General features: G+C 51.9%; 1 protein-coding gene across 1 annotated transcript; it reads left to right on the forward strand.

Annotated features, from left to right (window-relative positions):
- Positions 1–4,813: 4,813 nt before the first annotated feature.
- LOC130837999 (phospholipase A2 inhibitor and Ly6/PLAUR domain-containing protein-like) lies at positions 4,814–8,187 on the forward strand. Its single transcript, XM_057710749.1, has 5 exons — positions 4,814–4,883; positions 5,955–6,071; positions 7,314–7,466; positions 7,703–7,846; positions 8,042–8,187. Exons 1-5 carry the CDS (start codon positions 4,814–4,816, stop codon positions 8,185–8,187), a joined length of 630 nt encoding a protein of 209 aa, XP_057566732.1.
- The last annotated feature ends 5,304 nt before the right edge of the window (positions 8,188–13,491 follow it).

A 13,491-nucleotide genomic window follows, 5' to 3' on the forward strand; every position in this document is an offset into this window, starting at 1 on the left:
CCAAAAAGCTCTTCCCAGTGCCTCCTCTGCCACTAGAGGTATTCCTCCGTCCTCTACACTGTGTAATCTCCTCCCCAGCACGCATAACCTGACGCACATTTCACGTATTGATTTCTCAGTCTTTCCTCCCTGACATGAAAGCTCCAGCAGCTGACATATGTGTCTGTTGGGCTGTGCACTGCAAGATGCCCCAGGACCTAAACAGTGCGGGGCCTACAGAAGGTGCTTCTATGAATGAACAAAGGAACCCATCCACTCCCAAGTCTCCAGGGCCGGTCCCTGTGCTGACAACTCCTACAGAGCTGGCTCTGGCTCCATGTCCGATCCCTTGCTGTCCCCTGGATGCAATCCCTTGGATGTCCCAAAGTCACAGCAAACCTGGACATTCCAACCAATGTATCACCTTCTCAAGCTGCCCCTTCTCGGGGCTTCCATTTTGCTGGCACTTGCAATATTCCCCTGGCTCTGCCAGGCCAAACAGTCCTGTGCTTCGAATGACTCCTCTGAATCCCTCCCTCCCCATATGCTGTCTCTTCTTGCTCCCACTGCAAGGGGGGTGCAGACCAAACAGGCTGTTCCTGATCATAAAGAAGACGAGCAGAACCACTGCCCACTCATAGACACATGAATCCCTCCCTTTCCACAAACACCTGCCTGCTGACAGGCACTTTGGTAAACATCATGTCACGGGATTGTCACAAAACCCTGCGATCAGATCACATGATTCCCAAAGGGTAGATGAGAAAACAGGTTCAGAAAAATGAAAGTACTTGCCTGAGCTCACAGACTGATGAGGGACAGATGGAGATTAGAATCCTGGTGCTAAAACCAACAGGTCAGCAACCTGTATCTTTTTCAGTTTAAAACATTGGCTCTAGGCAAGTTGCAAAACCTCTCTAGGCCGAATTCTTCACTTCAAAAGGGGGTAATAAGAGACCGGAGGTCATGGGGTTTCCTTGAGGATTCAATGACTTAACTCATGTGAGGTGTTTAGAATGGTGACTAGCAATGGGAATCGTTTTTTTTTCCCTGCCACACTGTGCGGCTTGCGGGGTGTTAGTTGCCTGATCAGGGATGGAACCAGGGCCCTTGGAACACAGTGTGCCAAACACTGGACCACCAGGGAATTCCTGGGCAGTGTAAGGTTGAATCAATGTCAGCACTCATTATTCTTACTATGTTAGGGACCTAGGAGATATTTAAACTCCTCAATTCACTCCGAAAATCTTGTGGGTCTGTGTATTTTTCCTGGGAAGACAATTCTCACCTTCTTCTACTTCTCAAAAGTTTCTGTGAACCCAAACTTTTTCACTGACAGTTCACTGGGCAAGAGAGGGACAATAATATGTTTAACACAATCAGGGAAGCCTTGTCCCCAAACACCTCTACACTCAGAAGCGAGGAATGTGGCCAAAAGCAGAAAGCCAACACAGGAACACAAAGCAGCATGGCAAAGTGGCTACGAGCACCCACAACGGGTTCAAGTCTCAGCAGGGCCATTGGTTAGTGCTGATAACAGTCCCTACATCCTCTGACTCCATGAACAGCCAGGTCATGCAGGTCAAACACCCAGGCGGGCACCTGGCAAACAGCAGGTGCTTGGCAGCACACTGAGCTCGCTTCTCCCACCAGTTTCTACTGCCTGACAGGAACGGCCTGTTTGGAATTCTGTAACCATCTTGGGTGAAAATACCCTCTCCCCTTTGCCACCCTCCAACTCCACAGAGCATGTACCAAAGCACTCAGCACTCCACACGTAACCTAGACTGCCCACATCACTTTGCGCTTCCCTTTGCCCCAGGTTCCCCACCTTGCAAATGAGGTGAACTGGGGACTTCCCTGGTGCTCCAGTGGTTAAGACTCCACGCTCCCAATGCAGGGGGCCAGGCTTCGATCCCTGGTCACGAAACTAGAGCCCGTATGCGGCAACTAAGAGACCACATACCACAACTGAGACCTGGCCCAGCCAAATAAATAAAGAGTTTAAAAAGGAAAACTAAATAAAATGAGCTGGATTGGCTTAGATGACCTGAGACATCTCCCAGCCCAGAGCCCAGTGACTTTAGAACACAGGATACGTGGCAATGATGCACTCTGTTCCAGCGGAGGAAACTGAGGTCCTCAAAGTAGCAGCAACCAATGTGGGCCACATACCCATCCTTCCCCGGCCCAGCCTCGGGATCACCTTTCTCCTCGGCTAAGGGCCACAGGGGCACACTGCTCATTTCCAGCTGAGGAAGCTGACGCCCAAAGGGAAAGAGCCTCAACTCACTGCCACTTAACTGCAGAGCACAGGCTGCACCCTGGGTCTCCAGACTCCTATGAAGGAGATGGGGGGGGAGGGGTAGAAGCACCTGGAGCACCACAGAGATGGTCTTCTCGCCCGCCTTGCCTGCCCGCCATTTTCGGTACGTGTCTGCCTTGAGAAGGTTTTCTGCACAGTAGGTCTGGAGAAAAGAGTAGGAAAAGCAAAGTTAGAGGCCAGAGATGAGAGCTACGTCCCCAGCTCTCACATTATTCCTTTGAGTTCCCCCAGCCCTCTAAGATCCCCCAGATGTCAGTTTTCCGATTCATCCCCCCACACACTCTGCCTTGAGTCCCCTACAGCATTTTCCCCTGGAAATTCACCTCCAGTCCCTCCAAGGAAGCTCTCCTATCATCCCTCCTGTTCTCTCCGGAAGGTCCTCTAACCCGTGCCTCCAGAATTCCCTTATGGCCTCTGAGAAATTCTCCCATGACCCTCCTTAGAATTCCACAAAGTCCCTTTTATGAAAGGAAAATCAAAAGGAAGTAGGTATTGCTCACAGGGCCCTCTACAGTGGAGCTGGGAGGCCACTGAGCAATGGTCACCATGCAGGTCTCAGCCCGGATGGAATCTGATCTTTGCATTAACACAGGCATCCACAACATCCCCCAGAAACTCGAGATACGTATCGGAGCCTTTCCGGAAAGTAACTCACGACAGCCTCTTCTTGAAAGCCAAATACTTTACGTGTATCAGAGTCAATTACAATCCCTCTAGGCAACTTTAAACACCTGGTGACCTCTGTCCTCATAAGCCCTGACTCTCTCCCCCAACACTCAGTTTGACTGGCATCTGTGTATCGAATTGCAGGTCCTAAGCCTCCAAATTAAGCTCTAGTTTCTTTGCAGCCCCGATACTGATTATTGCTCAACACCTTTCAGACTCCAAAAGTTCTCGCAGCGCCCCTCGCGACTTCCCTTACGTCTCGCAACCCCCCCCTCCCCCCCCCAGTCCCTCACCGAGTCCTGGCTCCTGCAGGACACCACATGGCGGAGGCGGATCTCCGGCATGTCATGGACGTCGCAAGACCAAGAAGATACGGGAGTCTGAGTTCAAGGCGCACACAGGGGTGTGCCCCACGCGGGCAACAGCGCGCAAATGCACGAGGCTTGGGCCTTTCAAACTGCAGCGCACCGCAGGTTGCCTAAACACTGCGCAAGCCCAGGGCATCTCTCTGGCAAAAGGCCAGCAGCGCTGCGTTGCCTAGCAACGAGCTTTCCCGCCTCCTTCCGGCCAAACCACTCCCGAGCCCCTCCTCCCGGTGACTTGCCCACTAGGCATTCTGGGCGCAAAGCAAAAGGGGCGCTTCCAGGATTGGTCCCCAGAAGAAATTCGCCACCCTCACTCCCCAGCTGAAGCCTGGAAAGCAAGAGGCCAGCAAACCTGAGTGCATATTTGTAGGGAGCCTGGAGCCTATCGCAACAGGCTCTCCTGCACTGCTTACTGGCTACCGTCCCCATGCCCCCCCACCCCCAACGCCCCTGCCACACACACACACACACACACACACACACACACACACACACAATGTCTGATCTCTCATGCTTATCCCTAAGGTGGACAGAGTGGGTAAAGAAATGAATAAAACACAATGGCGACTTCCCTGGATGTCCACTGGTTTAGGACTGCCTTCCAGAGCAGGGGCTGCGGGTTTCATCCCTGGTCATGAAGCTAAGATCCCACATGCCTCAGGGCCAAAATACCAAAACATAAAAAACAAAACCAATATTGTAACAAAGTCAATAAAGACTTTAAAAAAAGTGATCCACAGCAAAAGTAAATCTTAAAAAACCAACAAAATCCACAATGCATGTGCCGAAACCAGACACACACACCCAGCCTTCAGTGCTTCCAACCACGCCTCAGGTTTCCAATGTGACCTGTGGGCACCTGTCTCGTGCCATGCCCATCACTGCCCTATTACAAGCATCCCCCTGTTCAGTCCCTGAGAAACCAGAAGTGCCTCTTGGGGTGGGGTCCGAGCTGGAGACAGCCCACACGCAGAAAAGGGAGTAGGAGCCAAGCATGCCCCCACAGAACAAGCCTGGCCACGCTGGGCCCTACCAGCTAGGGCCCCACCCATGCCGGGCACCTCCTCGGGAAGAGTGGGAAGGGTATCTCAGTCCCAGCAGGTGCTCTACCCTACAGGGAATCTAAAGACCTGATTCTGATCTTGGGCTTCAGGCCAGAAAATAGAACGGGGCATGGGGGTAGGAAGTGGTGGGAATGCGAGAAAATGGGCAAGTCACCTTCTGGCTCCTGATGGAAGAGAGGGCTGGAGGCCCAGACTCCTCAAGTCCCCATGGAAGAGGGGGCTGGGCACAAGAGGCCCATGTCCCTTTCAGATTCTGGTTCTGCCTCCCCAACCCACAGCTGCAGACACCTGCCCCAGATCTGACATCACTTCTTTCTCACCCTAAGGGTAAGGTGGGGCCAGACCCGCCCCTCCTCAGCTTCCTATAAGAAGAGCTGGGGACCTGGGACTGCAGACTCACTCGCTCATCCATCATGAGGACTTGCATGAAACCCCAGACCTTCCTGCTGGCCTCTGCGCTGCTCTGCACCCTCCTGGGTCTAGGTAAGGAACGAGGGGCCTGGGCTCCTGGGACCCTCAGAGCATTCAGCAAGATTCTGCAGGGAGGATGGGGAAAGAGGAGGTGTCCTGGGGATTCAGATTCATGGGGAAGGCAGAGGCTAAAGGAGAGAAGGCCTGGGGCCGCAAGGGAAGAATACATAGCTCAAAATCTTGTGTGTGTGAATCCCGGATAAAGGAGGGGTTTAATGGGCTCTGTATCCCCTGTCCCCAAGGAAGGGTCTTAAAATAAGACATCTGGGCCAGTGTTCAAGATTCTGTGCTTCCACTACCAGGGGTATGCCTTCAATCCTTGGTGGGGGAACTAACATCCTGCATGCCAAGCAGCGTGGCCAAAACAAAACAAAAACTGAATTGCGGGAAATTAGAGGAGGGTATGATTAGAAAGGGAAATCTTTTAAAAAACAACTGAGGGGCAGGGGAGATTCCCTTTCTCCCAGGACTCTAGAGAGTTCGGATCCCCGGTGTCCTCCATCCTTTGATGCAGGAGCTCAAGCCAGACCCACTTTCCCCAGGACCCAGTTGCCTCCTGTCTCAGGACCAAGGAGTCCATGACCTTGCCCTCCTGGTCCTTGCTCTCCCTTCTTGACCTGGGATGCAGATCCCAGCCTCAGGTCCCCCTGCCTGGGCTCCTGCTGTCTGTGAGACCTACGCCGGGGACCTACAAGGAAGAGGGTTCCAGTTCCGAGAACCAGCTGGACCTGAAGCTTCACAGAAGTCCATGGAAACCTTCACCAGGCCCCCTCCCTGTCCCCAAGCTTTCTCAGAGGACCCTAGTGTCCAAAGTCCCTAGCCTTGTAATTAGGTAAAGTTGCTCCCTGGTGGAGTGGCTTCCCAACCCTGAAGGCACAGTATCCCTACTGGAGGAGCTTCGGACGGTTCCCGTGACTGCAGTCAATGCTCCAGCCAAGAACGCTCAGGGGGACACCCATCCCTCCTCCCCCAGACACATACCCCCACCCCACACCCCGTCACTGCCCATCCCGCTCTGGGCTTGGAAGTCTTGGTCTGCAGACCACAGCACCCTTGACTAGAGCCCCGCTCTCTGCACTGCAGGATACCCACTAAGCTGTGAGGTGTGTACAGGCTCCGGACTCACGTGCAGTGGAAATGTGCAGACGTGCGACCCTGACCAGGACTCCTGCGTGGTCACCGTGGCTGAGACCAGCAGAAGTAAGAGGGCCGGGAGTGTTGTCAGATTCTGGGGAGGGCGGTGTGCCTTCAGGGTACCAGATACCACCGTGGGTTGGGAGGAACCTTCAAATGGTGAGGGGGCAGGAAAGAGGGACGTGTCGAGGTGAATGCAGGGAAGAGAATCCGAGGGAACGACAGAAACAACTGTTCTCCTGGATTTCTGAAAATGAGATTCCAAAGAGGCAATGGGGGGCAGGGAGGGGCAGATATAGAGACTTTCTTAGGCAGGAGGGGATTGGGAAAGGAACACACAGGGTTGGGGTGGGGGGGACCAGAGAGAAATAGCCAGAAGGAGAAATCTAATATGCAAGGGGCTGGGGGAGGCAGGTGTAGAGGAGAAGGAAGAGAATGGAGTGGGCTGCAAGGAATGGGATCAGGTTGACCATTTGGGGAGGGAGGGATTCCTCAGGGATGTGGGCTGGAAGAGACCATAGCTGACAGGAGGTAGAGACGTGATATTTGGGTAGAGGGAGAGATAGAAATGGACAGAAAGGACAGGGAAGATATGGAGCAAATCATCGCAGAGAAATGGAGATGGGCCACTGGGGAGACACATGAGTACATGAGGAAGGAGCGGCAGGACTTAAAATGGAAGGGACGGTCGCAGACCTGAGGGAGGATGGGGGAGAAGGGGGGCAAAGGAAGAAACCACTGCTGGCAGGGGGTTCATTCAAGGCTGAAATAGACCCAGACACCCTTAGGTAAAGGAAGATGGTGGGCGCAGAGCAGCTGATGAATGAAGGATGTGACAGGAGGTGAGGCCCAGGTTGAGTGCGGGAAGGAACCACCCCGACTGGAGGGGGTGTGTGAGGACGTGGGATAGAAGATTGCACGCTGTCCCACTCACCTAGCAAGGGTCGGCGGGTGGGGGAAGGTCGTGAAAGCCTTGAAGAGACCACCCGGGCTTACACAGGAGGGAGATGGGACCCCGCAGCAGTGGGAGGAAGCTGGGAACACACACCCTCCTGTGGGGTGAAGAGGGGAAACCCTAGGGCTGGAAGACACCACCATACGGTGGGGAGGAGGAAGGCTGTGGCTGGGACAGACCTAATAAACCGTCCACACCATGCTCCAGGCAGATAAGGGGGTCTGAATCTGAGGGGCTGGAAGAGACCTCCCTAGACAGCAGCGGGCTGCGGCAGCTATAACGTTGGGAGAGACCCAAGTGCTGGGGTCCAGGCCAGGGGCCCTGAGCCCTCCCCGCATCGTGCCATCCTGCAGAGGGACACTGGTCGGTGAACACCTACAAGGGGTGCATGAAGTCCAGCGCCTGCAGATCGGATTTCCTCTCCATCACCATGGACCCTGAGAACTACGCGGTGTCCAACACACGCTGCTGCCAGGGCGACGCCTGCAACCGCGATCCCGTGCCCGGTGAGTGCCAGCTCAGCCCCACATCCAGAGGCCCTTCCTGCCTGGGCCCAGAGCCTGCTGTGAGCACCCGCCACTGACCTGGGTGGTAACACTGCTCAAGCATCTTCCTTGCTCTGAGCCCCAGGTTCCTCGCCTCTGATATGCAGTGTCCATTAGCTGCTGCTGTCCTCTGGGTCGTTGTGAGGTTGGGAAGGGGTTATGCTCCCTTATACCTTACACTCCACCCTCCTCCCCAGCTCCCCAGAACAATCGGACAGAGAATGGCCTCCAGTGCCCTACCTGCATCGCCCACTTCAAGGAAACATGCTCTTCGACTCAGCAAGTGCCCTGTGTTGGCAAGGAGAGCCGCTGTGCTGCATTCACTGGCAAAGTGCAGACGGGTGAGCGGCACCTGGATTTCTGGAGGAGGGGACAGGGAGGCTCCCAGAAACGGAGGCTCATACTTCCAGCTTCTAGGGGAGAGAATGGCTCCAGAGAACTGCGTGAGGAGGTGGCAGGGGGATGATGATCCCCGGCTCAGGAGGAGGGAGGGCTTGAGGTGCTGACTGGACCCTGCCATCCCTCTCCCCCCACAGGTATCATATTTGCTACTCAGGGCTGTGCTACAGAGAATGCCTGCCACACCAAGCCTGGGACCCTGGTGCCCTCAGCCTCTCGTATCTACACCATCACCCGGGCTAACTGTCCTTCAGACACCCAGCCTTCAGGCAAGGCTAAGTAAAGAACTGAGGCTTATGTGACGTTTGGTCTCCATTTGTTCTCAGCTACAGCTTCCCATCTGCCAATATATTAAACAAGTGAACAGAGCAAGCCTGAGTCCTTGTGATGTGATGCATTTCGGGGAGGGGGATGCAAAAGGAGGGCTCTCAACCCTTGGGAACCCCCTCTTTGGATGCGAGAGAGGGAAGACTCTACCTGTTGTTAAGGGATTATGCCCTGTCGGGTCCCCCTGCTAAGTGTTTTCCATGCGGTACCTGATTTCATAATCACAACAAGTCCGTGAAATCCAAAGTATTCTCCCCATTTTACAGAAGAAAATAACTGAGGCACAGATTATAGTGTCACTTGCCTTGTGTCAAAGAGCTAGGGAGGGTGTGACTCCAGAGTCCATGATCACCTCTCCTGGTTCATCTCTCCCTCTTTTTGCCTTGGTTCCATGTTTGTAAAGTGTGGATGTTAACAGTTGTAACTGCAGAGGACTGTCTGAAGCGTCAAAGGAAAAAACACGAAAACAGCACTTAGGGCAGTGCCTAGCACCTTAAAGACAGCCTTGGTTCTGGGACAATGTGTCTGGCCAAATAGTTATCATCCTAATAGCTGCCACTTCCTGAGTGGCCATGAGTTGGCAAGGTGCTTGACCTTGGCATCAATCAGGACAGACTCGATTACGCTACAGTAGCCATCAAGTCCCTAATCTCCGTGGTTAAAAGCAACGGAGTTGTCGTAGACAATTCATGCTGTAGGAATGCTCGTATAACAAACCATCCCCAAACTGAGACTTGGAACAATGATCATCCTCCTTTCCAAGAGTCTGTAGGTGGCCGGGGCGGCTCTGCTTCCGGCTGTGCTTTGGTGGGTTTGGCTCCAGTGTGGGAGGGCGGTTCCCGTCCTCCATGGGGTTCCACACTCTTCTGGGATCCGTGGCTCCCTGGCTAATGTCCTTCTCATGGCTCATCACAGGGGCACAGAAACCAGGTGCACCAAGGGCCCCTGCCGAGGTCGCGGGCGCTCATGTCCTGCAGAGTAAGGTAGATGATATGGTCAAAGCCAACATCAGTGGACCAGGCACGTCTACACCCCCTGCATCGGGAGGGACAGGAGTGGTAGTTGCTACAGAAGTACCCACTGAGGAAAGGCTGATTTATCCTTCACCTTCCATGTCTAGCACCGTCCACAGGGCGTTCTGCCCGTCAGAATCGTGGAGCAGTCACCAAGTTGAACAGTGCTGATCTCTGGGCACAGCAGAGAGCCCAGGGCTATTTCACATGGGTGATGAAATGCTGCCACCCAGAAGGGACTTCCCACAACTCACCAGCTGGAGCTGGTCACGTGGCCCTACGAAACCCCACAGGGAGGGGAGGAGGTACTGCCTTCGGGTCCCCGATTGCCCCACAACTACCCCACCCCGCCAGACACATTTCATAACCAGCACACATGGCCACCATGATGTCTTAGGGGCTGTTTTTCATTTTGGCTTCACGATTACTGCATGGGATAGGCGCTATTATTCTCATCCCTGTTTTCAGAAGAATCTGAGGCCCTGAGAAGGAATGTCACATTGGCAGTCATGCAGCTAAAAAGTGTCAGAGCTTAAGATTTCAATCATTGAGTCACACTGAGGGAGAGAAAGAGACCACATCACAGAGAGAGGGGACAAGCCTGTATCAGTTACCCTTTGCCACATACCAACCCTTCCAAGCCTCAGTTGCTTAAAATAATTGCCTTGTATTTAACGCATTCTATGGGTTGGCAATTTGGTCTGAGTTCAGCTGGGTGATGGTTTTGTTGGTCTCTGCGGGATTCAGCTGCTGGTCAGCCAGTCGGTTCTCTTTCAGAAGGTTGGGTGTCAGGGCTGACGGGGCCATATGTCTCTGATCACCCAGGAAGTTAGCCTGGACTTCTTGTTTTTCTTGTTTTCTTTCTTTTTTTTCCTTCTTTTTGCCGCACTTTGGGGCTTGAGGGATCTTAGTTCCCCAACCAGGGGTTGAACCCTGGGCCTGGCAGTGGCAGCGCTGAGTCTTAACCACAGCACCAGCCAGGAATTCCCCAGCCTGGACTTCTTGGTGTGGTAGTGGTGGCAGGGGCAGGGTCCCCAGGGCAGCAAGAGAGGAAGTCCCAACACATTGGCACGTGTCAAGCCTCTCCCCATCATGTTTGCAGTTGTCCCAGTAGCCAGAGGTCCTCCGTCCACCTCTTGAGTCAGAATGAGAAGCGACAATCCAAGGGCAGGCCTGCACAGACGCTGAACAGACGGGGGGCATGAATGGGCCACGCTGGTTCCAGGGCCAAGATGTGTCTCATCACAGCCACAGGGCTAGACAGTTACTAGGCCACCCCACCCTCCAGGGTGGAAAAACTCAGATGAAGTCCTTGCAATCCAGCCCAAGGCATTCTATCCTACACAGACCCCCACGGTCTCTCCTCTCTGGGGACCCAGGAGTCCCTACCCTTGGACCCCTCCTTCCTCAGACCTGGGAGCCTACGCTTCCAGCTCTAGTCAACATCAAAAGCACCTTCTTTCCCTCTGTGAACCCCCAAGGAACACACACACACAATGGAATTTCTACTTTTTTATTCACTGCTCCAAACAGCACCGCGAGCCAACCCACCCTTGTTTCACCTGTCTCCATGGTTCCCCACCTCAATGGACACAAGTCTCTCCGTCATTATCCAGACAAGTAGGAAACTCAGCTAAGGTGAGGAGGAGTGTGCACCTCCTCTGCCTCTGGCGATGGCAACGCCAACATTCACCATCCATTTCCTTGAATGTCTGCCCTCAAGGGCCTTCCAGCCTGCAGGTGCACAGGAACACACCCTGATGGCAGCCAGCGATCCGGCCACAAGGGAGTCTCAGTCATTTCTGCTTGGATGCTGCCAGAGACAGATGCCTCAGGAGCAACGTGCTGCCTCCACAGAGCCTAAGATTCAATCCCTTTCAAAGTCATGATTTAAAAGGCAACCACCCCTAGGCCTTTCTCACCTTCTGAGATGGCCCACACTCTGTCTGTGGAGTGTGTTTCTCTCTAAAATAAGTCCCTAAGTACACTTCTTACCTATCACTTTGTCTCTCACTGAATTCTTTCTGTGGTGAGACATCAAGAACCTGAGCTTCTACCGAACGCAATTTACAGATTCAATGCAATCCTGATCAAATGACCAATGGCATTTTTCACAGAACTAGAACAAGACATTTTACGATTTGTATGGAAACACAGAAGACCCCGAAAAGCCAAAGCAATCTTGAGAAGGAAAGACAGAGTTGGTGGAATCAGGCTTCTCGAATTCAGGCTACACTACAAGGCTATAGTGATCAAGACAGTATGGTCCTGGCACAACAACAGAAATATAGATCAATGGAACAGGATAGAAAGCCCAGAGATAAACTACGGTCAACTAATCTATGACAAAGGAGGCAAGGACATACAATGGAGAAAAGGTAGCCTCTTCAATAAGTGGTGCTGGGAAAACTGGACAGCTACATGCAAAAGAACGAAATTAGAATTCCTAACACCATCCACAAAAATAAACTCCAAATGGATTAAAGACCTAAATGTAAGGCCAGACACTATAAAACTCCTGGAGGAAAACACAGGAAGAACACTCTTCGACATAAATAACAGCAAGATCTTTTCTGATCCACCCCCTAGAATAATGGAAATAAAAACAAAAATAAATAAGTGGCACCTAATGACACTTCAAAGCTTCTGCACAGCAAAGGAAACTATAAGCAAGACCAAAAGACAACCCTCAGAATGGGAAAAAAAAATCCCAAATGAATCAACAGACAAAAGACTAATCTCCAAAATATATAAACAGTTTATCCAGCTCAATATCACAAAAACAAACAACCCAATCCAAAAATGGGCAGAAGACTTAAATAGGCATTTCTCCAAAGAAGACATACAGATGGTCTAGAGGCACATGAAAAGCTGCTCAACATCACTAATTATTAGAGAAATGGAAATCAAAATGACAATGAGGTATCACCTCACACCAGTCAGAATGGGCATCATCAGAAAATCGACAAACAGTAAATGCTGGAGAGGGTGTAGGGAAAAAGGAACGCTCTCGCATTGCTGGTGGGAATGTAAATTGATACAGCCGCTATGGAAAACAGTATGGAGGTTCCGTGCAAAACTAAAAATAGAATTACCATATGACCCATCAATCCCACTACTGGGCATATACCCACAGAACACCATCATTCAAAAAGACACATGCACTCCAATGTTCACTGCAGCACTGTCGACAATAGCCAGGACATGGAAGCAACCTAAATGTCCATCAACAGATGAATGGATAAAGAAGATGTGGTACACACATACAATGGAATATTACTCAGCTGTAGAAAGCACTGAAACTGGAACATTTCTAGAGACATGGATGGACCTAGAGACTGTCGTACAGTGTGAAGTGAGTCAGAAAGAGAAAAACAAATATTGTATATTAACACATATATGTGGACTATAGAGAAATGGTACAGATCAACCGGTTTGCAAGGCAGAAATAGAGACACAGATGTAGAGAACAAACATATGGATACCAAGTGGGGAAAGCGGGGAGGGCTGGGGGCGGATGAATTGGGAGATTGGGATACCAAATTGTACACTCTAAATATATGCAGTTTATTGTAAAAAATAAAAAAATAAAAAGTTAAAAAAACAAAAAAGAACCTGAGCTTCATTAAGCCCGAACACCAGGTATGTGATCTCTGTTGGAAGATCAAGGGTTTTGGCCAGGTTTGAGTCCCGGTCTCATGGGTTCAAGTCCCAATCTGGGTATTGGCTGGGTTTCAGTCCTGGCACGTGAGCTCAAGTCCCAAAGTGAGGTGCATGGTTTCAGCTGGCGACCACGAAGTGGACAGTGATAAGGTAAGAAAATACTGAGTTAGGTCTTGGTCCTAAAAGGCTCGTGGGACGCCGTGAGCCAGGTATACTGGGGAGGACGCTCTGCTGATATCTGCTCATTTCTAAACAGCGGGTCAACCCTGTATGCTTATACACATCCAGCAGCAGGGCCAGGACAAAACTGTTACTTGACTGCGTTTTTTCTCCGACATTCCTGCACTCTTGCTCATTCCTGCTCTCTTTCTTTCTTTCTTCTCCAAGGGGCACCTTTCATTGCTTTCACTCCCCTCCCTCTGACTCTCAGAGGTGCTGCCCTTGATTCCCAGCTTATAGCTGGACCACCTCCCGCTCATCGTCAACCGCGCTGGGCACGTCTTCTGTGCGGTTTCTCTGCCATGACTTTTGGGCACTAACATCAGCTTGGGAGACGGCCTTGCAAGGGACAGCATCCAAAATCA

This window comes from Hippopotamus amphibius, chromosome 16 (genome assembly GCF_030028045.1).
Source record: "Hippopotamus amphibius kiboko isolate mHipAmp2 chromosome 16, mHipAmp2.hap2, whole genome shotgun sequence".
NCBI lineage: Eukaryota > Metazoa > Chordata > Mammalia > Artiodactyla > Hippopotamidae > Hippopotamus > Hippopotamus amphibius.

Coding starts and splice junctions, on each gene's coding strand:
- LOC130837999 (XM_057710749.1), top strand. CDS start 4,814: ATGAGGACTTGCATGAAACCCCAGACCTTCCTGCTGGCCTCTGCGCTG. Junction 7,467..7,702: donor CAACCGCGATCCCGTGCCCG/GTGAGTGCCAGC, acceptor CCTCCTCCCCAG/CTCCCCAGAACAATCGGACA. Junction 7,847..8,041: donor CACTGGCAAAGTGCAGACGG/GTGAGCGGCACC, acceptor CTCCCCCCACAG/GTATCATATTTGCTACTCAG.